Source organism: Epinephelus fuscoguttatus, linkage group LG12, assembly GCF_011397635.1.
Source record: "Epinephelus fuscoguttatus linkage group LG12, E.fuscoguttatus.final_Chr_v1".
NCBI classification, from domain to species: domain Eukaryota; kingdom Metazoa; phylum Chordata; class Actinopteri; order Perciformes; family Serranidae; genus Epinephelus; species Epinephelus fuscoguttatus.
Window position 1 is genome coordinate 33827761 of NC_064763.1, and position 26891 is coordinate 33854651.

The 26891-nt window shown below is 39.9% G+C and overlaps 3 protein-coding genes across 5 annotated transcripts; all 3 read right to left on the reverse strand.

Moving 5' to 3' along the window:
• Nucleotides 1–1440: 1440 nt before the first annotated feature.
• On the reverse strand, nucleotides 1441–10400 carry LOC125898459 (NEDD4 family-interacting protein 1-like). Of its 2 annotated transcripts, XM_049592256.1 has the most exons (8): nucleotides 10206–10400; nucleotides 8088–8175; nucleotides 6823–6953; nucleotides 5587–5646; nucleotides 4912–4999; nucleotides 4630–4754; nucleotides 4292–4358; nucleotides 1441–2667 (listed from the first exon to the last, which is right to left on the reverse strand). In XM_049592256.1, the coding sequence occupies exons 1-8, from the start codon at nucleotides 10233–10235 to the stop codon at nucleotides 2564–2566; spliced, it is 693 nt and encodes a 230-aa protein (XP_049448213.1). In that variant the 5' UTR covers nucleotides 10236–10400; the 3' UTR covers nucleotides 1441–2563. The 2 variants fall into 2 exon arrangements, with proteins under 2 accessions (XP_049448213.1, XP_049448214.1); XM_049592257.1 differs by lacking the exon at nucleotides 5587–5646 and having other exon boundaries at nucleotides 10206–10398.
• A 974-nt stretch (nucleotides 10401–11374) lies between these two features.
• On the reverse strand, nucleotides 11375–19695 carry endou2 (endonuclease, polyU-specific 2). 2 transcript variants are annotated; one of them, XM_049592255.1, is made up of 7 exons: nucleotides 18967–19695; nucleotides 16294–16466; nucleotides 15227–15332; nucleotides 14413–14534; nucleotides 13453–13565; nucleotides 12968–13121; nucleotides 11375–11752 (listed from the first exon to the last, which is right to left on the reverse strand). In XM_049592255.1, exons 2-7 carry the CDS (start codon nucleotides 16393–16395, stop codon nucleotides 11495–11497), a joined length of 855 nt encoding a protein of 284 aa, XP_049448212.1. In that variant the 5' UTR covers nucleotides 16396–16466; nucleotides 18967–19695; the 3' UTR covers nucleotides 11375–11494. The 2 variants fall into 2 exon arrangements, with proteins under 2 accessions (XP_049448212.1, XP_049448211.1); XM_049592254.1 differs by lacking the exon at nucleotides 18967–19695 and adding an exon at nucleotides 17570–17711.
• Nucleotides 19696–20434: 739 nt separating this feature from the next.
• On the reverse strand, nucleotides 20435–26544 carry rnf14 (ring finger protein 14). Its single transcript, XM_049592252.1, has 9 exons — nucleotides 26450–26544; nucleotides 25590–25748; nucleotides 25258–25388; nucleotides 24876–25065; nucleotides 24024–24406; nucleotides 23670–23898; nucleotides 23345–23517; nucleotides 22285–22415; nucleotides 20435–22193 (listed from the first exon to the last, which is right to left on the reverse strand). Exons 2-9 carry the CDS (start codon nucleotides 25738–25740, stop codon nucleotides 22133–22135), a joined length of 1449 nt encoding a protein of 482 aa, XP_049448209.1. The 5' UTR covers nucleotides 25741–25748; nucleotides 26450–26544; the 3' UTR covers nucleotides 20435–22132.
• Nucleotides 26545–26891: the final 347 nt, after the last annotated feature.

A 26891-nucleotide genomic window follows, 5' to 3' on the forward strand; every position in this document is an offset into this window, starting at 1 on the left:
AATTTTTGTTGTTTGTGTGCTTTGCCAGGATTTACAGCTGAAACACTGTCAGCGATTAAACCCGTACGCACCTGGCAAAATGAAGAGTGTTTATCCAAGGTCATGTAGTGACATGGTGGTTCAGTGGACCGGTGGTGATAGTCTGGAAAATGACCTTTGCCCTATTTGTGTTTCTTTTTCTCTTTATAGGGCTGAATATAAGAAACAAAAGGAAAAACAGTCTTAAAGTACTTAAGTAATTGGTTTTCTAAAGCTGAGACAGTTCACATTTTCAGCCCTGGAGTTAACTGAACATCTGTAATTTCTGGCCAACAGCTGTTTCTGTTTTATTAGAGTGCATTGTGCAAAAGAATAAATGACTTCAGGAAATCTGATTTTAAGAAAATAGGCTACCAGTGGCACAAGTCAGAGGTAAACAGCTGCATTTCAGTTTCTTGTCATCAAATCTCACTACACACACTCCTCTAAAAAATATGGACCGCATAGCATGAGCTCACAATAAATAATCCAAGTATTAGACTGGACGTATACAAGCATACAAATCTGGTTTGCGTGACTTCTGTGTTCTACACTCGGGAACACTTTAATCACATGCTGTAAAATAATCACTGTCAGTGCATTGATGGGGACATTTCCCCCCTGTGCCCTGTGAAAGATGACCTGAGAGGAGTTAATGTCGTGTCAGCTGAGCGCCACTAGAGGCCAATATCCCGCCATGATGATGTGACACTGCTGTATGTGACAGTAAAAGTTTCCAGTGAAACCCAAAGACTGTTTGAGTCGGTGTGACATGTCTTCCAGGTGGGGTGACCTTCACTTCCTGTTTCAGCTGCAAGGAAAAACACTGCTGACATGTATAATTAGCCACCACCAGTAAATCATCTTGATTTGCACGAGCACACACACACACACACACACACACACACACACACACACATGCACGCGTCTCCTGTGTGTTAAATTTAGCATGGCTAAAAGTACGTCTCATGTCAGTAAGTGAACATCGTGGTCAGCTCAGCTTCCTCCACCTTTTTGAAGCCTCCACACACCAGCCACACTATAAAATACTTCACACAGAAGGCTGTGTTTTTATGTAGGTCTGGTAAGGTCACCTGTGTGACATTAACTTCAAATTAAACTTTAAGTTTAAAAACAATTTATCATCTCCTGATCTCTCAAATTTCTTAATATATGACTAACTTAAGTATTTTGGAGACAAAAATAATCCCAAGGTGTGGGGAATAAAGCTTCTTTGTAAATTTTATGATTCTTTTGAAATGCTTTGCTTTACAATTTTCTCTAATGTTTTAATTTCAAGTTCTTGTGGCGAGCAAGCTGACAGGAAGTGGTATCCTGCGACCAGAGTGAGACCGGTGTCTTGTCATGTGATATTTTCTACTGGAAGCTTGTTACCATCTGATAAAAAGCTTGACACAAAAATAGATTTTTCTTTTTATGAGTTTAATTCCAAACATTTTCCAAACCAGATACTTAAAATTCTTCTAAAAAATAATCATTCCACTTCCACAATAATGAGGGTGAACATAAAAAGAACGATTCTTGTCATAATTCATTTTTACGTCAAAGAAGAAAAAATAAATCTCAGCCCTGTGTTAATATATATCTTGTTACTTACAGGGCAGAGTTTCCAAATCACATCTGGCAAAGCAATAATTTTTTCCTCACTGGACACCGATCATTGGGTGCCAGTGACTAAGATAGGGCGTCAGAATAATTTAATTACTAGAATCATCTAATTGCACATTTGAATCCAGTGACAGACTATCGGCTTATTTCATCCTCATCACTGTGTTCTTGAGCAGGGCAGCCCAAGAAGCTCTGCTGACATACATGTATTATATATAAGGAAACAACAATCCTGATTACAGTATGTGAAAGCATGAACAATTCCTAAATACAGGAGGAAAAAATGCTCTAGGGGAAACCCGGCCCCTACTCTGCTATGTGTGGTCCTCAACCGTTTTTAAGTCCTGAACCCAAAAGATGATTTTCCCTTTTCAGTCTTGAATCATACGCTATTTCACAAGGGACAAAAAGCATTGGTCAGAAGGGTTAAAAGCACATTAAATCGGTACTTGAAATATATTATTTCACACTGCATAAATCAACCCATAACCCCAAAATTACCCACTGGCCCCTGGGCTGAGAACCACCTCTCTACACAAATGACTTCATCTGATAAAGGAATGGTGGAAAATAACACAAACAAGACTGCCCCCTGGTGGCTACGCAGGAGAGCAGTGCATGCTGCTGCTACCAACAGACAGTAAAACAGTAAATAAGGCATTCATTTATACATCACACACTTCATAATTGCAAATAGCACTTGACAGTTCACCACTAACAACTGAAGGGTTTAAAGAGACTTCTCAGCAATTACTATTTTACACCAAGAGGGGACAATAGATGTATTGTCCAAATCAAATGTCAAGCAGAGAAAAGAAATGTTCTTTTCTCCATTTCTGATTGGATTAAGCCAGACAGTGTGTCAATGCAAAGGGAAGGGGGAGGGGGAGATGATGGAAACTGATGGATTGTAAGATCAGTAAATGAAGAGGACTCGGGTGCGGGGCAGGGTGGAGAAGGTGTCGGCCATCTTGCGGATTCTGGCGTAGTTGATGAATCCTCGAAGGAAGAGCAAAAAGCCTGAGGAGCAAAACAAAAAACTGTTTCATGTAAAAAGAAAACAAAATCTCACTGCGGTCATAAATGCTATCTATTATTGCAATTCTTCAATCTGTCCAATGATTGGAAACAGTCATTAGGTCTGTCAGGCTGGAGAAATTTTCACAGTAATGTGACCGAAAATATTTAAGACAATTCAATACTTTTTAAGGCCTTATATTAAAAAAAACTTAATTTAAGACTGTTTAAGGACATGAGGCCCCCTGATAAATATGACAAAAACCAACAGATAAAACTGCACTTATTAGCTGAGATGAAACTAAGATTAGCAAGAAGAAAGTAAAAAAAACAACTACTAACAAAAAACTTTATCTGAGATCAAACAAAGTTACATCTGTGTGGTAGGAACTGAAATATAACTTAACTTAATAAGCTGATTTAGCAACATGGGGATGACATTACCATGGGGAGACAGCAATAACAAGTAAACTGCTGTATTCCTAGGAAATTAAGTTGAATTGTTTTGGTCACTTGCGATAAAGTCAACCAACTGTAAACATGACATTAGTTGGGTTTTCATCCAAATGTGGTGCAAAGTTTAACTAAACTTTCAGAAAATCTGAAAAAGAAAATGCAAATTCCTATGTTCTTCCATTCATTACTGTTATGTGAATACTGACAATTGATTTATCAATTTAAACAGTAGGTGGCACTAATTCTTCAGTCAGGTGCCACTGCAGAAGAGCACGCAATGAGATGATGTAATTAAAAAAACATCAGTCAAACCTCAAACAAATGAAAACAATGGATGTATTAGTCACAAAGAGCACACCAGCCAATGTAAGTAGAGTTCGGAACAACCAGTATTAGAGCCACGGGCTCTTGGAAGAGTGTTGATAACAGTTGTGTGCATACATAAGCATGTTTAAAGCTATCCAGAGACAACAAAGAAAGTTTGTTTATTGTTTATTTGTTGAATCTGTTTGCATTGCAAATTAGTCACATTTGCCTTTTGTTGATATACCAACTGTTCCACCTCCCCCAGGTGTGAAAACTTATTTGTGATATTTCAAGATTTTTTTTTAATACTTTGCATTTCCTCTCAGGTTTTTTATGCCCAAATTGAAATTGTGCATAAAAACAGGTGTATGGAGACGCACCCAGTGACAGTATCACCTTATAAATTTGAGAAGGCAGTCATGTTAGCATGTTGTTAGTCATGTTATGTTGTCTCATAATGAATCACTGGTCCAAACTGGGCTTATTAAGGTTTTTCACTATAGGCATGGCCATTAACATGCACTGAGTCACTTAAGCGATTGTTAAAGTCAAAAAACTGATTTTTTTCTTTTTTGTTCTATGTTGAAGAACACTGGTATATCATTAGAGAAAACATTAAAACAATGTCAATTTACTGTGGTGAACCACTTGTTCTCCTTCCACTTTGTTCCTCTATGTGCTGTATGCTAACAACAGCATAATCAAAGTTAAATATCCAGCTGTAACTATTCTGTAACATATTTACTGTCTCTCTCACCTCAACAACGTTGCAATGTAGCTCCAGAGAGCAGAACTGTGTCACAAGCAGGACAAAACCCTCTGATTCTCTATTAAAATCATTTAAATTTAGAGGTTGGCTACTTACCCAACACCAGGAACACCCACCACAGCCAGTACTGTCCATCAAAGTAACCGGGGAAGTACGTGGAGAACTAGAAACCCAACAGAACGTCAGAAATGACTGGTTAGAATAAATATGGCCGGCACTGGTTTCACTCAAATGAGTCCTGCACTTTAAAAGCCAGTGAAAAAAGCAGCGCACTTCTCAAGAGATCTTTGAGATGCAGCGCCAACAAGCCAACCACTACAGACACAACATAAAAATACCAGAGTGGTGTTTGAGGCTTGGGAGTTCTTTGTGCGTACATAAAACCATATTTTATATGTTTGTATGTGTTTGTGTGTGTGGGCTCCTTGTCATACCCTGACTATGAGGATCCATTTGATTAGGGAGAGGCCGAAGCCCGAGATGGCTCCGTAGCGGCCGGCTGCTGAGGTGGTCAGACAGAAAGACAGGAAGAAGCCGATCCAGTTGAACAGGAATGCCACTGAACAAAGGATGGAGGGGAAAGAGAATTATGGTGTTAGATGTGCCATCAAAAAAAAAAAGTAACTCAAATAAGAGGGGAAGTCATTTCCACACAAATCTAGGCAGAGAGGGGCTGAAGATGAAAGACGAGTATGCGAGTAGATTGGGTAACTGACTGAAAAAGGTGAGCATGAAGATGCCGTCATTTCCTATCCTCAGCTGATCGGCGTCTTCAAAGTCGTCTCTGGTCACAAAGTCTTCATCCTGTGATAAAATAAGCGACAGAGGAGCAAAACAAAAAGAGAATTAAGTAAGTTATTCAAGCAATAAAACCATTTCACCACAACCAAGAAGTAGCAGAGCTTTCCAGGGCTTTACTTGACTTATTTCAAACTATTTCCAGTCTTCAGATCAATTAATTTGATAAAGCTTGTTTTATTTCAACCAATTTAAGATGCTGGATTTAGACGTATGCAAGTACAATGTAGTGATTAAGCACGGGCAAGCACCTGCTGATGGAAACCAAGCTTTGCTCACAACAGAGAGAAAATACAACACAAACAACCAACGGACCAATGGAACCATCACAACACAGCAAGCCCATCTAATTACTATCATTGTCACTTTATCTTAAAGGTCTCGAGTGAGCCAAATTCAATACAGAGCATCAGAAGAACCAGTAAATCTTGTATCGTTATTAACTAAGCACGAGCTAGCACTCTTAATACACAAACACACAAGAAGGGTGAGGTGCTACTCAGTACATAAACACTGCAGGTATGTCTGCGTTCTCACACACCAAATACACGTCCTCTCTCATCATACACTCTCCTCCCACTCCTCCCAGTTACCTCCAGTGAACTGCGAATTACATCGTCAAAAGTCTCCAGGCGCTCCCTGTGCTGAGGCTGCTGCTGAGCGCACGGCAGTGTGTGGCAGAGAAACACAACACCAGCAAATCAAACAGGGTGGCCCCACATGCAGCAAGGTGCAAAGCATCACAGTGACCACTAGAGGTCAGAGATGAGCTTTCATTTTTTACTGAATGGATACTTTTTTTTAAAAAACAGTCGTTTTTACAGGCAGGTGTGGAATTCTGATGGATAAGACAGAGACTCAGAGATGACTTCCATGACATGAGAGGTTTGATTATTGGTCTCAAACAGTCCCTCAGGCATTAAATGCAAGTTAATAAGCCTCTTACAGAAGATGTGGTGTGCTTTGTCCTTTGTAAATAAAAAGGACTAACGGGAAAGAAATAGTTTCCACACACAAACATTTTGTGTCTGTAAAGAACATGGTTGTTTCCCTAAGAAATCATGCCATTAAAGCTTTTGAAACTTTGAATGCATCTTATATCAAATACTCTTTCATTAACAACGTTAACATTAGAAACATCTGTCTTTCTAAACACCTGCAGCTTTTTTAAAGGCAAATTTAACTGCAAATTTCAACCTAACCATCTGTGAGATAACTGATACAGAGATAAAGCAGCTGTGTATCATAGCAACTTTGAGTACCACAGGAAATGTTAGCTTTTGTAGCTAACAGGATAAGATAAATACCTGCCCATACATGAAATGCCTGCCAGCACTGCATCAGAACAGAAAATGTTTTAGTCTGACGCCCCCTCCAATGTTTAAATGCTGCAATTATTACTCACATTTTGGGAGAATAAACCCAGGTGCAAAGTGCACCAAGGGTGGTTAAGGGCAGCCTGGGAGAATGAAGTGTTCACAATAGTAAGAGACACAGACTGTGCTCAAATATGTGAAAAAATGTAACACAATGTTCTTTAATATGTTTTTACTAAAAGTTTTTCTGAATTTTTATGAATCTCCTTTTGTTCAAACCAGCAGTAAATGTTGGCAGCGAGTCATGTGGGAAAGACAGAGACACAATCAGATAGACAGAATGAAAAAAAAAAAAAAAAAACGTTCCATTGCAGGGTGCTAAATACTTCCTGCCTCGCAGACAACACAGGAAATGTTTGAGCACAAGCTACAGCGTGTGTGTGCGTATATGCGTGTGTGTGTGTACATAGTGAATGTACCCACAGGCTAAATGAAAAAAAGTGAGATACTCACTCTTCCAGCTACCAGGGGAACAGTAGTCTCAGCCTTGGTTCTTTCTGCTTCATCATAGGAAGGTAGCGTCGTTGCTACGTTGTATGACGGAGGCTTGGGGAAAGCCCCGTCTTCCTTGCAGTCAAAGTAGGCTGAAGTGAAGACAGCATAGTTTCAAACACTATGGCTGAAGTTTTACTAATACAAAGTTGTATTACGCATTGGCAGACAGCTGACTGGCAACCGCATCACATATTTACATATCACTGCTCATACTAAAGCCACTATTATACATGTGTTGTTGTTCTTGTGTTTAGTCACTGCAAGCAGCTCTCAAAGTGGAAACAGACTCGGGACATGGAGGTGATGCATGATGTAGAATTTCCTACAAATCCCCGCTGACAGCAAACTGACTTTTTCAGATTGCAATAAATGTGCTGCTCATGCAAACAAGCAAGATCTCTATTGTGGGAGATTTTGCTCAGTGAGCAAATTTTTGACTGCCCCTACAGTGGTTATAAAACGTGGTTAAAAAGACTCCCCGCTGTTCTATAAGATGGTTGAACATGTATGAGTCAACCATTATAAATAACCAGGAGGCCTTCTAAAAGCAACCAGCTTTCACATCAATTTCAGGAAGTCGCATTCTCTATTTATATCATATCAATAATTTACTCTTAACTTTATTTGCCTGGGTCAAGACCTTTGAATCTGTTCACTCCGCTGAGTTCGAGTTGATTGATTCAACTTTAATGAAGATAGAAACAGAGTGTAACGAGTTGAAAAGGTCTCTCTGATGTAAGGCAATAACTTCATAGTTTTTAATCAAGACCTTCAAAAATTGGATGTAAAAGCTCGTGAAAAATAAAGCGTGCCAAAATTTAGAAGGCTACAGCTGTTTTTCAATGTGTCAGACATATTTTTATTCAACATTTATGTCAATGTAAGTATTGGATCAAACTCAGTATCAGCAGATGTCCAATATAAGAGGACATACGAGATTGGGGGACAAAGAATGATTGGGATACAAAGGAAGCATTCATTTCTGGCCTATGTTTACCTATCAATTTATTTATATGATATCAATATTAATACCCCATTCAACACCTTGACTGTTTTTCTTTAACAGTCCACAAATGTGTATCATTCACCAGCTCAAGAAATCTTACAGGACCACGTCTCCTCAGGTCACCCCTGTGCAGACCAACACAAATACCACTCCCCAGTCTACCACCATTGCAGATGACCAGGGACCAAAGACACATTTGGATGAGTCACAGTCTTACCAGCATTGTCCACTGCGATGCTGCTGTACGGGGGTGGAGCATCAGCTGCTACCTGTGGACTCTCCTCTGGGTCCTCCTCATTGGGCAGCTGTGGGAGAGAGAGAAACCACATCCTGGTTTATTCAAGGCCATAATGCACTTGTGTCAGCAGCACTCGCTGTTCTCCATTTGAGAGGGATGCTTTTAGGTAAAGATGCTTCACACTGTGTGTGTGTAGTGTTAAATTATTATCTTAAAACTGTAGCTTATTTAAAGAACTCACACTGACCATCAATAAAATGATCAGAGATTAATGGAAACTGGGCCCACGTCAAAAAATGTCTTCAAACACATCTGGATATTATAAAGACAAAAAAGCACAGACCACAACATGTTTTTCATTTCTCCTTTTTTTTACCCACTCATTAAAAGCAGGAAACACATGACTGACCAGACTTAGCCACTCTGGATTCAGCTAAAAATGATTTTGTAACCAAAGCTCATATGATCAATTAGCCAAACCCTACTGTCAGTTTCCAGGAAAGACCATTGAAGTGGTGCCGAGTACCAAATAGTAAGACTGCAACGCTGGGGTTAGCAGTAAGACAGCAAGCAGTATACTGTGAAACTATACCGTGATATGAAAATGGACAGCTATCATACTGTGAATATTTATCTACAGTATTGAGGAAAAAAAAAGGAACTGGATGGAGAATCTCATCTGCGTGTGCATAGCTAACTTCCCCCTTACACATATTTCCATTTTAAAATAAGTTAAGTTTCAATTATAATAAAGCATTTGTTCAACCAAACAATCTGTCTTTTTTTATTCCTTTGAGGATCACTGTAACTGATAATAATAATAGTAACTGTGTAACACTGTATACTGCCACACCATGATGTTTTCTGAGACGGTTATACAGTGAAAATCTCATAAATTACAGGTTAACAACACCTTAGGTTTCCCTTGGTGTTGGTGACACTTTATTTTACAGGTCCCATAGTTTCTTATAGTTTCTCAGAGAGGATAAATAAATGTGTGCACCACATGACATGACATTAAAGGGGAAATGGGGACAGTGGTAACCTGTAATTGGCAACTGGTACATTTACAAATAACTAAGCTAATTCCAATTAACTCCAATTAGTTTCTAGTGAGCTTCTCAGTCAGTGAGATCACCTGAACATGCTAAATTCTAAATTTTGTCTACAGGCCTGTCTCAATATACATGGAAGATTACTGATATTTTCCACCCAAATACTGAATGATGATGAATATTTGTTTGGGTTAAAATTAAGCCGTTATTTCAAGGAAATTCTTCTGAAAAATAACTGCTTATAAACTCAACACTGCAAATGCAAGTTACTGTGTCACTTCAACACCTCTCAGCAACTACAACATCAAACAGTCCATCTTTAAATGCTCGCTGCCTCACTGAGGCACATTTCTCGTCACCCACAGGAAATAACTGGCTTTCTAATAGAGCAGTCTCTAATGCGTCTGCACATCAGCGAGCACTGCCATCAACCACATGAGCAGACTTATAATAAGGACAGTCTGCACCTTGCTAAGTAGGTTAGCCGGCGGATTTTGCGGTTAGCGTTAAACTAGATGACCAGCGAACACACCCACTTACTGCAGGTCATGTGCCAACCAAACACCAACATTAGCCTACACAAAAGGGCGTCGAGAAACGTTAAATGAAGTTCCACCTTACACCACTATGCTAACTAGCTAGCATATAGGCAAAGCTTTTCTGATATACCTAATCGAAATAAGAGACAAAACGCCCGAACAGGAAATCATGTTCACAGTCACGTATCGTTAGCATTAGCATCAACTAAACAGCTAACAGGCAACGTTAGCGTCAGTTAGTTAAGCTAGCGTGCCGTTAACAGCCAGCACCCCACGATAAAAAAATAACGAAATTAATCGGAACAAAATTGACCTAATTAACGTTAATGGCACCCTAGAATAGGAAACCGTCACTTTCGGGAAGGTGACACCACCGACACACCTGAGAGAGTGTGAGCTTCTTCAGTCAAGCCAGGCAGCGTCTCAGTGTTAACAGCTAACGTTAACGTGTGCTGTTAAATCTTTAACGTGTTAGCTGTTAGTAACCGTTAGTGTTCACATACCTGCTGGTATCTGCCGCTCGGTTCGGCCATTCCGATGTGAACGGCTGGGAATCAACAATAGAGAGAAGAACACGCCACCGAGACACCCAACGAGAACAAAATTATATAACTGTACAAACTGTAAAGTCGATCCTCGCCACAATGAAAAAACCTGTTTCTCTCTCGACTGCTCAGCGCTCACACCACTGTCAAGCTACACTAGTGTTAGCATACAGGCTAACAAGACTTCCGGTTATCATTTTTAAAGAAAGTCCAGATTGAGAAACAGAGACAGTATCTTTGCAAATTTATTAACCTAATTTATCTCTCAGCACTACTAGCTAATATATTTATTCAGACATTTCTTTCTCACAAAGAAACGTTATCATTTTTGTTTATAAAAGACACTTCCGGTGCTTTTATTTTGAAATAGAAACCGGGCAGTTTCCGTTGTATTCTCGCTCACTTGACGCAGGTCTGGCTCTCAAATCGATTGACGTCATTGGCCACAACAAACCCTCTACCGCCCCCATTTGGAACAAAGTGAAACAGCCATAAACATTATTAAAACATTACTTAAAGAATTAGCTGCTAAAATTAAATTACTGATTAAAAGTTATCCATCATCAGCGGTGAAGAAAGTACTCAGATCCTCTACCTAAATAAAAATAGCAATATAAATAAAGTATAAGTCCTACATATAAAATTTAACAAATAGTTTCTGCATTAAAACATACTTGAAATACCAAAATATAAGTACTCACTTTGCAGAATGGCCCATTTCAGGATAATATATGTCATGTAATGGAATTACATTTATTGGTGCATTACTTACATGTACATATATGATGTTACCTCACTAATTTAATTTATTTGTATGTATTATATACATACATATTACTTTTTATACTGCTGCGTAGCTTGTGAATTTCCCCCTGGGGATTGATTAAATCTTATTGGTATACTTGTGTCATAATTTAATTCAACTTAAATTATCACACAAATATAGTGGAGTCAAAGCAGAAAGTGGAAGTACAAGTACCTTGAAATTGTGGTAGAGTACTTGAATAAATGTACTCATACATTTTTAATAGTAACTCATGAACATCAGTAAGTAGCACGACTAATGTACTGTTAAACACACTCAGAGTGGGCATCATTGTGAAATAAAAACAAACGTTACTGGGTCTTGTAAGGTTTTATTGTATCTTTATCTAAAATAAAAAGACAACAACAACACCTGTGACACTGTTTCCAAGTTCAAGTGTTGGAGAAGTTATACCTGTACCTGAGATTGATTTCTAGACAAGTTACTTTGTAGGTATCCGGTACCTAATAAGCACAGGGTAAGTGGTGCCTATGTGCTTTTGGTTGTAGTGGTGGCAAACAATCTCCACGTCGTAGAAACTGAACTGGACTTTGACGCGCTCGTTGGGCGAGGTAAGGAAACAGAGGGTGTAGAGGGCAAACTCAAACTCGGGACTGACGCCGATGAAGATGCTGCCCTTGGGCTTTATACCATCCTTCCAGCTGAACTGTAGTGCCAGGATGTGTTTGTTCTCGTCTGGCTGCAGGGAGACAGAGAGAGAAAAAGCAATGACAGGTGATGACAGAGAGGAGAAGATGATGGTGAGGGATGGAGAAACATGTAGGGCTGTTTGACTAAAACAGCTGTGGGCTCGTCATTATCAGTCTGAGTAGAAGAGACCAGATGGAAAGATGTGAAACACACTCATGCTGTTTGAGGTGTCAGCTTGTTATTATGAGTCTTAACTAAGAGACTGAAATATGAAGAGGAAGTGAGACAACAAATTTAACTCAGACAACTTAAACAGAAACATCCCGTCAGTATTTTATATACTTATTATACACCTGACATATGGGAGCCAATTTTCACCAAGAAAAAAAATAAAAACCATCAAAATTATAAGATAACGAGTCAGAATTTTGACTCAAAAAGTAAATAATTAATTAGTAAGTCAAACCTTTGACTTACTACCTCACAATGTTGTCTTAGTATCTCATACTTTTACTTATTATCTCATAATATTGACTTTTTTCCACATAATGTGAAATTCTTTGAGTTAGCTCATAATTTTGTCTTTTTATCTAATAATGTTGATTTCATAAGTCAAAATCTTGAAATTATCTCATAATTGTGATTTACTATATCATAAATTTTACTAGCTAAGTCAAAATTTTGTCTCACAATTAGTATTTTTATGCTTTTTATCCACAACCTCTCACCTATTTCCTTTTCCGGGTGGAAATGTGCTTTAATATGATACATATTTTTGGGTATAATTGCCCTATTCGTCAACTCAGCCCTTAGCTGATCAGGATATCAAACATAATGGTGTCCCTTAGTTCCAGTCCTTCATGCAAATACTTGGGCGTGCAGTATGCTGCATGATACTTGGAATATGGAGAGGGGATTGGTGGAAGATAAGCAAAATAGGATATGAAAATGATGCAGTGTTTCAAACTACAGGAGACTTGTTTCTGTGTTGAAATAGAAGCATTAGGCTCCGGTTAGAAAGACAAACCGCAGAAAGCTGAGCAGAAGGTGAGAGAGTGAGCTTCGTCATGGCAGGATGTGAGGTTTCTCATGAGTGTGTGAGAGCAATGATGAGAGCCAGACTGCAAAGAGTGCAGATCAACTTTGGGGAGTAAGGATGAGAAAAGATGAGAGACAAATCTACACTGGTGCTGAAAATATATTCTTGCCCCATTGTGGTCCATCTTGATTAAAACAAGAGATACAGTACACAATGACATTGTACCTGGGGTGAGTGTGCGTCAACGCTGTAGCCTTTGTAGTCAATGTGTCCCAGCTTCTCTTGAAGGTAGAGCTGGATCCAGTTGTGGAAGCCGATGACAGTGCGCCCTCCTCTCGTCTCTCCAACAAACACATGTTCAAACCCGGAGGAGTCTGGTCTGTGGGGAGAGACACAGGCACATTTGACGATTACAGTGTCACTTATTTTGTCAGTCTTATTTCCCAAAAGTGTAATTTGATCACCTCATGAGAGACTTTAACTCTAAACTTAGCAGCTTGACGTCTGTTCCAACAACTAAATTGTCCTGAGTCATGAGCCATTTGGACAAAATATAGTGTTTAGTTGCTGCTAACCATTTTCAGTAGCTGTACTCACAGTGCCTGGGATGTGCTACACAGAGCCAGTTTCTCAGAGTAACACAGTTACCATCACAGTGCCAGATTCCACTGGGGAGGTTTTATTTAGGTGCTGTGCCAGATTCCACCCACCTGCTGGATCCTCTCCTCGCATAGAGTTCAAACCAGATCCTGTACAGCTGCTCCTTGAATTTCGTCTCATCCTCTGGAGAGAGGTTCTTCTCTGCCAGGTATTTATGAGCTATCTGAAAGCAAACAAGAGTTTCCTATAAAATATTGCCTTTTTTGGTCTCATTTATATTTGTAGCTTACGCTGGCTCCTATTTGATTGAATGACCCCCTGACTTTTCATCTAGTGCCATCATGAGGTCAACATTTTAATTTGTCCAATGCAAATCTAATGATCTTCCCATCAGCCTCAGGTGTAGCTGGTGTTTGGTGCTAATAAGTTAATGTTAGCATGCTAACTTGCTTAAATAAGACAGTGAACACGGACCTTTATTTTTGGCAAAATTAAAGACATTTATATCATAAATTGATGCAGTAAAAGCACAAATTGGTGCATAGAAATTCATCAGAATGCAGGAAATCGACTGTTAGATACTCCGAATTTTCTGGTGGAGGACCTTCAAACCCCCCATTTCATGTGTCCATCCCAATATAAAAACATAACCTACACCCTTGCAAGGCTGTGTCGAAGTACAACCTCACAGAGACACTAGCACAGCTATAGACCTTGGTATAAAAGTGATAATTTAATAATTTAAAGGTTCAGTGTGCAATTCTAGATAAAGATAATTGGGTGTTGAGTTTCATTCTCAGGTCGTCAAATACTGACAAACGTGGGTTGGTAGTCGGACTGAACCACCAACCCAAAGCTTTGGTATCTGACAACCTGAGAGTGAGACTCAACAATCAGCCATCTTTCTTCCTTATTTCATACTGCACCTTTAATCATTGTTAGAGTCAGTGTAATTGTGTGATATGAATATTTAAACACCTAATTAGCTCTAATTCAATCTGTAGTATTAAAGGCTATTTCTGAGGCACAGCAAGAGGGAAGGGTTTATTTCCAAACATCCCCACATGTACCTTCATAGTGGGAGTCTTAATGATGGCGTCCAGGAATTTGTGGTTCTCTGCCACCTCCTCGGGGGTTACAATTTCTGGCTCGCCGGTGTCACTCACATAGTTATCCAACAGGGAGATAAAGGCTGCAGAGACAAGCATATACACTCTTCAGAAGGTGATTTTGATCAGTCTGGGGCATGGATTGTGAAAGCTGAATACAGAAAAGCTTCAAAACTCAGATTTGTGTTCGCCAGGTCTAGCAACCAGGTGAGGGACAGTGAAGCAAGTTGCTGGAGACTATGGACAAACTCAGTACAAAAATAGCAAGAAGGGAGCAATCCTTTTTTTCCCAACAGGACAGCTGCCTCACAGTGAACTCTGAATACCAGCTGTTACATAATCCAACTCCCCATACAGCTCTGAGCGAAGGCAACATGATGCACAACATAAATCTGTGAAAACATCACTAGACAAGAATTGCCGGAAGGAGGCACGCTCCAGCAGTTATCAGACGGAGGAAGATTTTGAGGATGCCAGTGGTTGTAGAGGAGCATCTCTCTGCTTCCAGTGTACTGAACTCTGCGTGCTCTGTGGTTATGCAACACGCCACTGTTCGTCATAAGGAGATTATGAGTAGATGAAGAAGCTTTAGTCTGAAGGGAGGCGACGAGGAGGGTAGTATCAAACTGGCAAACGGTGCAGTGGAATGTGTGAGGCGATCACATCCATTCAGACACTTTCTAACAAAGTGGTTGTGTAAGAAGGAGAAGGACACTGGACATGAAGACATGAAGATAGACCGTTCGCTTCTGACGCTCTGGCCCTGTGCACTTACCTAAAAAAGTCTCCTTTTTGAAAATGTTCTCGTCAACAAACGTAAACAGAGGATATCCTGCTCCATCATTGTTGTCGTTGACAGCCATGCTGTCTCCAGCTTTACCCTGTAGCAGCAAGAGAAACATTAGATTTCTGTAAACTGTTTATGCCACAGCTTTCCGTGTCCTCCCATTAAATCTCAGATGCTCTCATGCATGCTCTCATACATTCTGCATTCAGTCAGAGCTACTGCCACAATGTAAGATGATAAACAAAACACTTACAGATTAAAAAAAAAATATATATAGGTAGTTACTCTAAGATACAGGAACACAACAAAGGTCCCGAAATTGAAAGAATGGGTTAACGCAATGGTGGAAACAGCATCTTATGAGTGTATGCTAAGTGGAATAAATGGCAATCAGGAGAAAGGAGTGTCTCCTTGGGACTGGTTATGGACTCCTATTAAAATGGAAGATAAGCCTACATAATTACTTTCCTTTGAGACTTATTTGTTAATTTTTCTTTGTGAACTGGAGTCCACCTCCATATTATAAAAAATATTTGCCTTGTTTTCTTGTAAGCCTGGAAAATAATATATATATATGCCATATACAAGCCTGTCAAACCAATAAAAACTTGGTTTAGATTAAGACCACATTTCCCACAATCCTTAAATCTTGCTTCCCCCAATCCTGCTTCATATCGCATGCTGTTTGCCTTTTCACAGTGGGTCTCAGATTTTCTCTTTTCATACTTTTTCACACTGAAGTAGGAAAACATTTACAAAGTCATGTGTCCTTTTATATACATGTTGTACTGACCTAAATGTCTTAATATCTGTGTTATGGACATTTATTGATGTTACATGTGATGGAAGTTGCTTCAATATGTTACAGAAAACCAGTATAAGACTCTTAAATTACAGAAAACCAACCGGGTCATTGTAGGTCCAGATGAAAGATGAAATATGTAGGCAACAAATAAACTGCACATAATAAAGTGATGTCATGATGACTGATAAAGGGAGCAGCTTTGTGTGTGTGTGTGTGTGTGTGTGTGTGTGTGTGTGTGTACACAGTGCACCTGCAGAGAGATCCTGTAGTCTTTCCCAGGTTTGAGTCTGTTGATGTCGTTGTCCCACAGCTCCTGCACCATGGACGACAGCTCTCTGTCACTCTCAATCATGATGTGAGTGCTCGGTCGTGTTCTTGGTCCCGCAGTGAATGAGCTGTAGATGGTGTGGTTTCAGTAGATGTCTATAACAGGAGAGGGACAGTTAATAAAGCTTCTGCTGTGTTTGGTGTTAACAACGAGCCACAGTTAAAAAAAAAAAAAAAAAGGAAATTCACTTTAATAATGAATTAAAGTACAATTTTCAGGGACTGGAACTTTATATTTTAGATATTTAACCTTCTTATTAGTACATCTCAGAGGAAGATATTGTACCTTTTTTTCTTTTTGGCTCAGCAAAACCCTCAACTCTGTGTCCTGATGATCAAAAAATTGGAATTGCTGTTTGAGTTATCTAACTTTATCATTTTCATTTTATGTATAATTGTCATTATTTAACAGGGGAGGTATCTTCATAAGCCATTTTTGGCTTCTAACCTCTCCTGTACAATGTTTAACTTTTAATTTCTTTTTTCCCCCTGTATTTTCTATACATCTATGTGCAAATAAACTAAATTTTTATGTGTTTATCTTTGTCTCTAAAGCTTGGAATTAAATGCAAGACACATTATTTCATTAGTATTTATTATGATTTCTCCACTATAATGCAGCACGTGCATTGTTAATAATTTATGAATTTTGCTGTAGACAGGAAGGTCTAAAATGTGGGTGTAAAAGTCTCGGTTGTATTCAAATTTCTTTCATTTATTTATGGACTCTTGCAGTATTACTGGATTGACTTAATTAAGGTGTCTTGTAAGCCCACGCAGGCTGGGCATAATGTATACATGAGATAATAATCATCCATTAATTTAATCATATTTATCTATCTTTTGTTAAATATGGCTTTAATTTATACAGCCACCTGTTGGCACTGTATGTCATCTCAAAAATGCCACATTAAAAATACTTTTCCAGTCTTAAACAAATTGATAGATGTACATGAAAGTCCAAATTTAACTCATAATCACCAAACAGTGATGGCCCATCCTGTTATAGTCGTCTGCATTGTAGAAACATAATACAGTGGCCTGCTCTAACAGACAGCGCTCATACATGTGACCCAACAGCCACACTGCATCCCATAAAAACATGGCTGATCACACAGATCACACATCCATGACACCGAGTTCTGGGATCTTCATCATCGCTCACATCCCATCAGCCACCACATCAAAAATCCACTGACCTTTTCCTCTGACTGTCGTCCTGCTTGAGGAGAAATGGTGATTGATTCGAGTGTTAGTGAAGTTCCTCAGTGTTGGTCAGGTGCTGCTTTCCTGTGTTTGTGAGCGCAGGTGTTTTTATGGGCATAGCAACAGTTCGTTCAGTCAGTCAGTCAGTCAGTGTATGGAGAAAGACAGGCAGGGGCTGCAGGGGGGGCGAACAGAGGGCATGAGGCAGGGGATGGGACAGGACAGGAGAGAGGGGCCATTTTAAAAGGGTTGTCCCCTGTCAGCAACTCTAGCCAAAGGGATTACACCATGTTGTCGTCTCTTTTCAATCTCAGGCTAAAACGTGGGCTCTTTGTTTCTTTAGTGTTTCATTGTTCCCCCCTCTGTCACAGTGTAACCTCTGGATTACAGGGTAAATGTGGGTCATGTTTCAGGTAACAAGGTGCTGTAAAGTCTCACTTAAAGCACCACAGGGAGCTTTTTTTGTTAAGCAAACAGAAAATTATCTTTCTGATTCTGACATTTAAATGATCTTGACTTTTAAGACTAAATGTTTGAGGAAAATTTAAGTCTGTAACAAGATCTAAAAAGGGTAGTGACACACAAAACCAAACTTCAGAAATGCCTTGTATCAGATTTGACATCAGCATTTGCTTAATTACTGAATTATCATCGAATAATGGCATGTTAAGAGTTAAATAACCCTTTTAATTGTTTCTAAGTGTAATTTTTCATCTTTTTGCACTGAATGACAAAAAGGAGGGAGGAAACTCCTTCTCGGCTCCTTCTGTATCTTTATAAATGATGTGTAGTCTCACTAAATCATGATACTAGCTGTCTGGAGCGAATATATTGCTAATAAAACATTTTAAACAACTAACGGTGTGTAAACCAGCACTGCCTCTCAGTTCCTCTGGTGCGAGTCTGTTTCAAAGTGCAGGACTGAAACCTTCGGTGAGGCAGCCATTATGCTCCGAGCCACTGGACAGTTTGCCTGAGGATCTGGGAACAGCTAGAGGTGTCGAAATGTTTAGTGAATGTAAAACCTACCTATTCAAAGAGGCTTTCAAGAATGGCTAACAGACATTATAAAGTCTTAGGGCCGCCTACCTATGGCTGGTTTTGCCTATCTTATATGATGCACCACCTATAGCTGATTCTGTAAATAAATAAAGGAGGTCATAATAGACACTGGCATTCTATCTGTCTATTCAATCTGCTGATGATGTGGTGAACACTTGTCCATTCCAGAGGCTGCAATCTCTGTGATATGCTGGTACAAGCAGACGCATCTCATAGATAGTATGGAAGGCCCAATGGGCTTCTTTCCTTGCTGTCATTGCACTTCCTGCCAAAATAACAAGAAAGTCAATTACTTTCCACAATCAACAAGCACAGAAGCTCTACTCACAGAGTGGATCCAAAACCCCCTGTAGGAAGCCAAACATCCAGCTACTGCACTCAGTTTCTGTGGCACTGATGTAGTTAACCCTAGCTGCTGAGATTCAGTTCAAGAAACTTAACTCCTGCAGTGTGAAAGTAGATGGATCTTTGTTTTTAAAACTGAGCAGCCTTTAGGCCTGAATGAAACACTTCATTTGTCCTGCTTTTTAAGACATCTGCATGTACCAGCACGGGCCTGTTGGACACGCTGTCATATTTTGTACTTTCTTTTAGTCTGTGTATAGTTGTGTTAATTGTACAATTGTATATTATTATGTTCTGCTATCATACACTGGTGTTTGAGGGTGTTGTGAATAGTGTAGTATTCATAGGACAGGTCATTGTGATTTGGTAGTCAGGCTTCTGCCCCTCGGAGTTGCTCTCATTTAATAAGTGGCACCAGTGAGTGGTATCTGTTCTGTGAAGCACTCCTGTCAGTAGCACTGATGATAGTGAAGGACTGAAATGTTTGCTGCTGTTTTATTCACTTTTTTAAAACTTATTTTTTTGCACTTTGAGCACTGTTCTTTTTGTATACACTGACATTATTTTTGCATTAGCCTCAGCCTGTGAACCTTCTTTGTGGCTGTCCAGCCCAGGTGCACTGGTGTACAGGTATCTCCTCTGCTGCCCTAACAGACATTTTTTTTTTTTTTTTTTACATTATTTTATTCTATTTATTGCAAAGTTTTATTCTTTTTTTACTTATTTTTTTAGCCTTATCATTTTTTTTCCCATTTTGTCTCTTAAATCTATTTTACCTAGTTTTTAGTCTACTTTCATTCAACAAATATATTATTATCATAGTTTAAAACCTATTTTAGTTGCATTTTTATTCTTAAATTGGTCTCAGTCTCAAATTGTTTTTGTCTTTTTGTTGGTGTTTTTCCAGTCTACACTTGTTCTGTCTTATAATTGGTTGTAATTGTATTTTCAGTTATCTGTGAAGCACTTTAAACTGTACTAATCTGTATGAAAGGAGCTATAAAAATAAAGTTTGATTGATTGATATGTATGTTAACTGAACAGTTACTGTGCCATACTTCCCCTGTGGATTTAATGTCAGTCTTTCACTGGTGATACTTGGTTTCTTCTTGACATGAAGCACAGTGTCACTCATTCAACAGCTTTTGTGAATCCAGTTTGCATGTAAATGTACTAACTCTATTTTACAATACTGTAAGCCTAACTCTTGGTTATGCATTGTCATCTTTTTCTGATTTGCAGTCACCATCACTCAATGTGTTGTCCAACACTGGTTTCACAATTGTTTTTAGTAAAAGCCTTTAAGATCAATTGCTATCTTCACCTTCTATTGGAAGTGTGTTTAGCTCACTGCATAGCTGTGCGCCTACACACAGTGCAAGCAGAAGAACTATGCTGGCATCAAAGTGCATTTTTCGGTCTCAGATCCAATTAATAAAATCAACACAATGTTAAGTGGTAACATTTATTTGAAGGAACAGTATGCCTGAATTTATTCTAACAGGATTCTGCAGGTCCTGTATTCAAACGTTTCTTACATGAGACATGACGTGAAAGTGGGTCTGCACTGAAGGGAAAGTGAATCCATGTGCATTTCAAGACTGAACAAGAGATTGTCTTTTTTTTTTAAACCAGCCCAACCCAGCATCAATCCTTTAAAGCAGAGAGCAGCATATCATTCAACATGGAAAAAAGAACAGATTTGATGCAGGGCTCAGAACAGAACTGCCTGCGTGATGTAGTCTCCTTTCTTAAAAAAGGATAAAGAAAAATTAAAATAAATTAAGCATGATACAAAACATTTTTTTGTATTTTTTGTATCTCTAGACAAGATTATATGGCCTCTCTTTGACACTAATATTTGGCAACAGTTGTACAAAGGAGGTGTGAATAAATCAAATCAATCACTCCTAAATGTCTCGGCTGTTCACCAAGTTAGGATTTCCTGTCTCACAACTCAGTCCCTGAAAAAATCCACACACACACACACACCATTATTACAATCCCTGTTACACCATCAGAGGACTCACTGTCATAACTATATTTAGTGCGGCGTCCTCCGTTATTACATTCTGTATGGAAAAATACATGTGACTGAAACATTCCCCACAACCAATCTCATAAAGTTCCACTTCTCAACTCCTGTGACTTTATATGGCGTGCAAAGACGCGTTTCTAGAAGTAAACTCATCTCAGGAAAAGCAAATCTAAACATAATCTTTCAAAAAAAAACAAAAAAAAAAAACAACAACAACAAAAAAAAGGTCATCATACAGAGTCTGAACTCTGAGGGAGATAGAAGGGGTTCCCACGCTGGTAGTCAACCAAAACAGCCTAAAGCTGAAACAACGAAATCTAAGTCTGTAATTACGTCTCGATGAATCTCCAGGTTCGCCTTCATTGCTTTGTGTATCTTGCTTAGATCATGAAATCTACTTAATCATCCATGTTGAGGTTTCAGCTGTTAGCTGTGTGTCACACTTTAGACATGTGACCGAAAGCCAGCCAGAGGTTAGATACTTTATATAACAAGCTGAATACTTGATGTAACGAGGAAGGACGAATGCAGTCCTTCTTTCCCTGCGAGCTACCTGAAAGCAAACACCTTGAATTTAACAAACTGAGCCAGTGGTTGCAGTATTGTAAGCCTGTGAGATGTCAAAGCTTATCATGAACAAGTCCAATTATGGAGAGTTTTAAATGCATTAGTTGTTTTCTGTTCATCTGCTTTACGTTTTGAGATTTAAATTCAGTTATATGACACTGTCATATATAAAAGATTCACAGTCAATAAACACATATTCTCGATGTTAAACCTTTTTAAGAAAATTTCTACATTTATCAAAATTACCAAATCTCTCTATTTCTCTCTGAGATAAAGCTTAAACTGTTCTTCCCATTCCTGATCACTTTATGTACATGACATCTGTCATATATTAACTAAATACAAACAATTTATACCCAGACACTGAATGTTTTATACCCAAGATGCCTGGTCATATTCAACATAAACAGTGATACCGTAGTACATAAATGCAGTGGCACCGCTGTGCTAATGCAGGCATAGTGAGTGTCACAAGTGACGAGATGGTGATGTGAGATAAAGTGCATTCGAATGGAGCATACAGCAGCGAGGCACTGCGCAGGTGTCAGTCCTCCTCATCACTCCAGAAGGCATCTTCTTCATCGAGATCCACACCATGGAAGAGTCTGCGACGGGAAAAGAAAAGACGCACAAATGTGTTCATGGATGCACAGTAAATGTCGGTGAGAACAGACACAGAGAGACAAGATCACTCACTGGTTGTAGCAGGGTGAATGTGGGTTGTTGAAGTGACTGTACGGGTTGACTTTGCTGAGGAGGCCCAGGCACAGCCAGCAGAAGTACTGTCTACACGAGGTACACGTCATCTTGTTACAGCCATCCACTTTCTAGAAAGACACAGAGACGAGGCATTAGGAAGTGAGGACTCAGCAAACACAAAGTGACCCCCCTGAAGACCCGACCCTTTTTGCTCTGCGCTCCAATAACAACTGAGCAAGCCTCAGTCACACCCAGCAGAATCACGGTCAGCTTTCTCTGTTCCTGTTATACCTAGATATGTACGTGCTACACTTGTCACATTACATTGTACATAGTCGCATCTTAAGTTAGCTTATGTACACAAAATGCCAGCTAACTAGCTAGCTATGGTATAGGTACATTAAGAAGCGTTAGTCTTATGTCAGATCACCATCAGCCCGGTTTGCTTCCTCCTTATTTCTGTGGTAATGTTAAAAAGATTTGGAAAAGGATACATAGGTTAGTTGCTGAGATATTAAAAATATGACATCAATTATCGTTGGCCTTTATTTATGCTGTCTCTGTAGGGCTACTTGTCGCCCCAAAGTAACATTTGGTGTTGTTTATTTGGATATACGTGACACCTTTAACCCCATCATGAAAATATCATTCAATCACATACTGTAGTCCTTGCTGTTGGCTTCTTGAAGCTAATCTAATACACACTTTGACACCCCACTTAACAGAACTGGCGTCTCCATGTTTCTTTCTGTCAACGTTGTCCAACCACGCAACAGTAACTAAGACGGGCCGGACCCTGGATTTGGTCAATTAACAACAGTAACTGACACCAACTGGGGCTTGAAATCTTGATCTTTAAAAGAAATGTGCGTCAAACACAGGCTGCAGTTTGAATTTTGTAATGACCCGAACGCCTTCTCTCAGTCTTTGTATCAAGCAAGTAAAATAAATGCTCTGTTTGTCTCATCTTTATAAACTGACAGCAGTGAACACTGACCCCTGCTGATGAAGTCAAAGCCTGTTCTAACTGTTCTGAGACAAGCAGTGGGAGCCCGACCTGTATATTAGTTCCACAGCGTGGGCATCCTTTGCAGTTCTCATTGAGCCAGTCTCTGCTAAAGGACTCTTCCACTGCTTTCTGGATCACCCTCTTCCCGAAGCGTTGCTCCAGGAACTTTTTGCCCTCATCTGTGGCTGACAGGTACTCATCTCTGAGGTTACGCAATTCATCTGTGGAACAAGGCAAATAACAGAGACAGGAACTCAGGTATGGGATTCATAGAATCATAGAATTGTGCATTTTCTTCCACTACAACAGCTACACAGCTTCAAGTCTGTCATGAACCTGAGTTGTGCAGCTATTTTATTTCCAATGACATTACCTGCAGTAACTTTACAGTGGGAGAGGCCGTGATAGCCCAGCTTGCACAGTGTGCAAAAAGCATACTGGCAGGCTGAGCAAATGCCCATGGTTGTGTCTGGCTCCACCATAACAGCGGTGCCGCAAGACTGGCGGGGACAGTAGACCACGTCGGCCATGAGGTCCAGAGTGGACTGGAGCAGCAAACGGTCATAACGGGCAAACAGCTCCTCATCCACCAGGTGCTTCACCTGAGCAATGAAGACAGCAGGAAGGAAGGAAACTTTCATTTGTAGGCACACGCGCACACACACACACACACACACACACACACACACACACACACACACACACATCTACTTTACCGCTCTCTTACCTGTGATGGTGTGGCTAAGGAGGTACATTTGGGCTCAGGGCAATTAAGGCACTGAACGTTGCCGTCCCGTATTTGGATCTGGAAGTATTCAGTCATGCAGGCCTTGCAGTAGACATGCTGGCACTCCTTAAAGCAGAGGCAGCTGGAGCCCAGCTTCTCTGCAAAGCAGATCCCGCAGCCGAACACCTTGCTGTCAAACACCCTTTGGCGCTGCTCCTCGTCAAAGTCCAGGAGCTGAGGTAGGAGGTCGGCACACGGGTCCATCAACAGGACGGCCCGCGGGTCCAGTTGAGAAGACACTGACAGAGGTGGTTCAGACTTTTCGTTGCTCACCTCTCTTTTCTTTTCATCAGCGTTTTCAGAGTGACTCGCCTCTGTCAAAGCTGAACAGAATGGACAAACATTATAATCAATCTTGAATTCAATTTTGTCTGCTTACACAGCACGTTAGCATAGTAATCTGATTATTTTAAAGTAGAAAAATGCTTGTCATTTTGCTTAACATGTAAGCTGACTCAAGACTCTTACACAGTGTGTGCTTTGATCAAACAAAGCACATGTTTGAGTTACCAGCGATCGTTTTATCAAAAACAAATTAAGCAGAATGAGACAATGTTAATTGCAGGTACTCCGCCCATTTAATCTACAGAATCGAAGAGGAGCATATTTGTACTTGTGCTGACCTAGTTCTTCTTCTAGCTTAACTCAAAAAAAAAACATTACAAAGTATTAACAACTTTTAATAGGTAATACAGTGGTATGACCAATAGTCACATGAGAGAGGTGCTTTAGTTCACGCATATGCATCCACACAAGAAAATAAACTATTCATTCCACAAAGCACACGCCTACCTGTGGCTGCTGGGTCGGGTTTTCTGTGTGCACCACCTGCCTTACTTCCCCCCCTGATGACTTCAAGAGGAGACTGGATGGCCAGAAAGTCCAGAGCCTCCTCTTTGAGGAACTGGATCCATGTGAAAAGAATCACACAGCCTTGGTTCTCCTCCCACAGCTCATCCAGGCGTCTGCACAGAGAGCTCATCTGTGGAGGTAAAATAAAAAAGGAGAAGGAACCAGTATTAATGATGTGATGCATGGTAAGGAAATTTCTTGAGTGATACTAACAATAATTAAAAGATAAATCACCTACGTTTCTTCTCTTGACTATCAATTTGGTGGTCAGTTTTTGTATCGTGATGTAGTGAAAAAATATCGAGGCTTGCATGAGTCTCACCTGTGCCTTGGTCATCCATTTAGAGCTGAGAGTGAAGACTGGTGCGGATGTAGACGGGTAGTCTGCAGGAAGCTCAAAGTTGAGCACCAAAGGAGGTAAGAAGCAGACATTATATTCAGTTTGCTTCTCTCCTGCAAAACACAGAGAAGTTTTAATTAGATAGATAAACTTCAAATGAGAGTGAGGTTCTTTTATATGCCTTAATACAAGTAGGAGAGAATTTCATTTAAAGCATTTGCAAAGTAGACCTAAGGCAATGTGTCAGGTGCCTTCTATATTTGAATAGCAAATGATTTGTGCCTTAGATTTACACAGCTCACTGACAGCTGTACCTTTGACAACAACTTTGAAATCAGGAGGGAGCTCCAGACAGAGTTGGATCTCTCCCCCCTGAGCAGTCTCAGCCTGGCGAAACTCCTCCTCATCATAGATACTTGCTAACGCAAGCAGCTCATCCTCCTGGGCTTCCTTGTCCTCAGACATTTACATTCCTGCAATAAAAACAGTCACTAACAAGAAAGCAACACAAGGGCCAAACAACCAGACATCGCACACTCATTAGTGGCTCTCAATACAAAAATGAAACTAGCATTTAGCCTGATAATTGTACACATGCCTGCCCTGTCATGTATTGGTAACTTAATTTAAGGCTAGTCGGTCACAATTCACTCAAACCACTCTCATAGGTTACAGAGTAAGTGCATGCTTCATCAATGGTGGGCAAGGTTTGTGATTACACAGAGCTAACGCAACTTTGCTGTGACATTACCTCAGCATACCTTAGCTAACGTTAGGCTGTGCTGTGGCCCCAAAGTTAGCATGCTAGCTAACTAAAGTAAACTTCACCCATATTAAACGTGGTCGTTATTTAATAATAATAATAATGTAACGCTGACCTAAATAAGAGTGGGGTGACTTGTGGACGGGGGCAAACTGGTAAATGTAACAATACAGGCCAGTTGGCGAAGTGGGAAACTTGTTAGCAGAGAGTGAACGCATACAAGCTAGCTAGCAGTTAGCTGATGTAAACAGTGACTACAGTGACTGTGGCTACAGTGTGAGCTCGGCCCTAGTTTAGCTCCATGGCAACATTAAAACATGACACTTATCCTTCTGTACGTCTGAGGAGAGCTACGATACGATATAAAACGGGAGGCGAGACGGTAATGGTGTGAAAGTGCACGTTTCTTACCTTGTCCGACCAAATACCAGTGACTCCTGCCCTATCACTCGCTCATGACTGGAGGCAGTGTGGGTGTGACAGCGACGCCTACAGGCTGCTTGGTGTACTAGTGCATTTAAACTACACTCATATTCATTTAGTGAAGCCAGGTGTGTGTTTTTTTTATTAGTTTACACTGTGAGAAAAGTTGATTAATTGGTTCAAATGTATGCTGTGACACTATCTGAAACTCATAAAACTCATATGTTGTTATACCATACTACTAGGCCTAACTATCATCCTCTACTTCAAGGGTGTAGGTTTCATTTCAAAACTGGGGGCACTCCTAAACATGGGGTTTGGGGGTCCTCAGTACAAATTTGAGCATCAGACACATAATTTCTTGCATCCTGTGTAACTTTAATGTACTAAATTAAACTTTTCTGCATCAGTTTTAAGGTGTAAATGTCTT

Bases quoted from the DNA above. Each gene is read 5' to 3' on its own strand.
- LOC125898459 (XM_049592256.1), bottom strand. From the start codon at position 10,235: ATGGCCGAACCGAGCGGCAGATACCAGCAG. The intron at 6,954-8,087 runs GTAAGACTGTGA...TCTTCACTTCAG, and splicing joins CATCGCAGTGGACAATGCTG to CCTACTTTGACTGCAAGGAA. The intron at 5,000-5,586 runs GTAACTGGGAGG...ATTTTATCACAG, and splicing joins TAATTCGCAGTTCACTGGAG to GATGAAGACTTTGTGACCAG.
- endou2 (XM_049592255.1), bottom strand. From the start codon at position 16,395: ATGATTGAGAGTGACAGAGAGCTGTCGTCCATGGTGCAGGAGCTGTGG. The intron at 13,566-14,412 runs GTACATGTGGGG...GTTTGCTTTCAG, and splicing joins TTAAGACTCCCACTATGAAG to ATAGCTCATAAATACCTGGC. The intron at 11,753-12,967 runs GTACAATGTCAT...GTCTCCCTGCAG, and splicing joins TTGACGCACACTCACCCCAG to CCAGACGAGAACAAACACAT.
- rnf14 (XM_049592252.1), bottom strand. From the start codon at position 25,740: ATGTCTGAGGACAAGGAAGCCCAGGAGGATGAGCTGCTTGCGTTAGCA. The intron at 23,899-24,023 runs GTAAGAGAGCGG...TTCATTGCTCAG, and splicing joins CCTTAGCCACACCATCACAG to GTGAAGCACCTGGTGGATGA. The intron at 22,194-22,284 runs GTGAGTGATCTT...TTCCCGTCGCAG, and splicing joins CATTCACCCTGCTACAACCA to ACTCTTCCATGGTGTGGATC.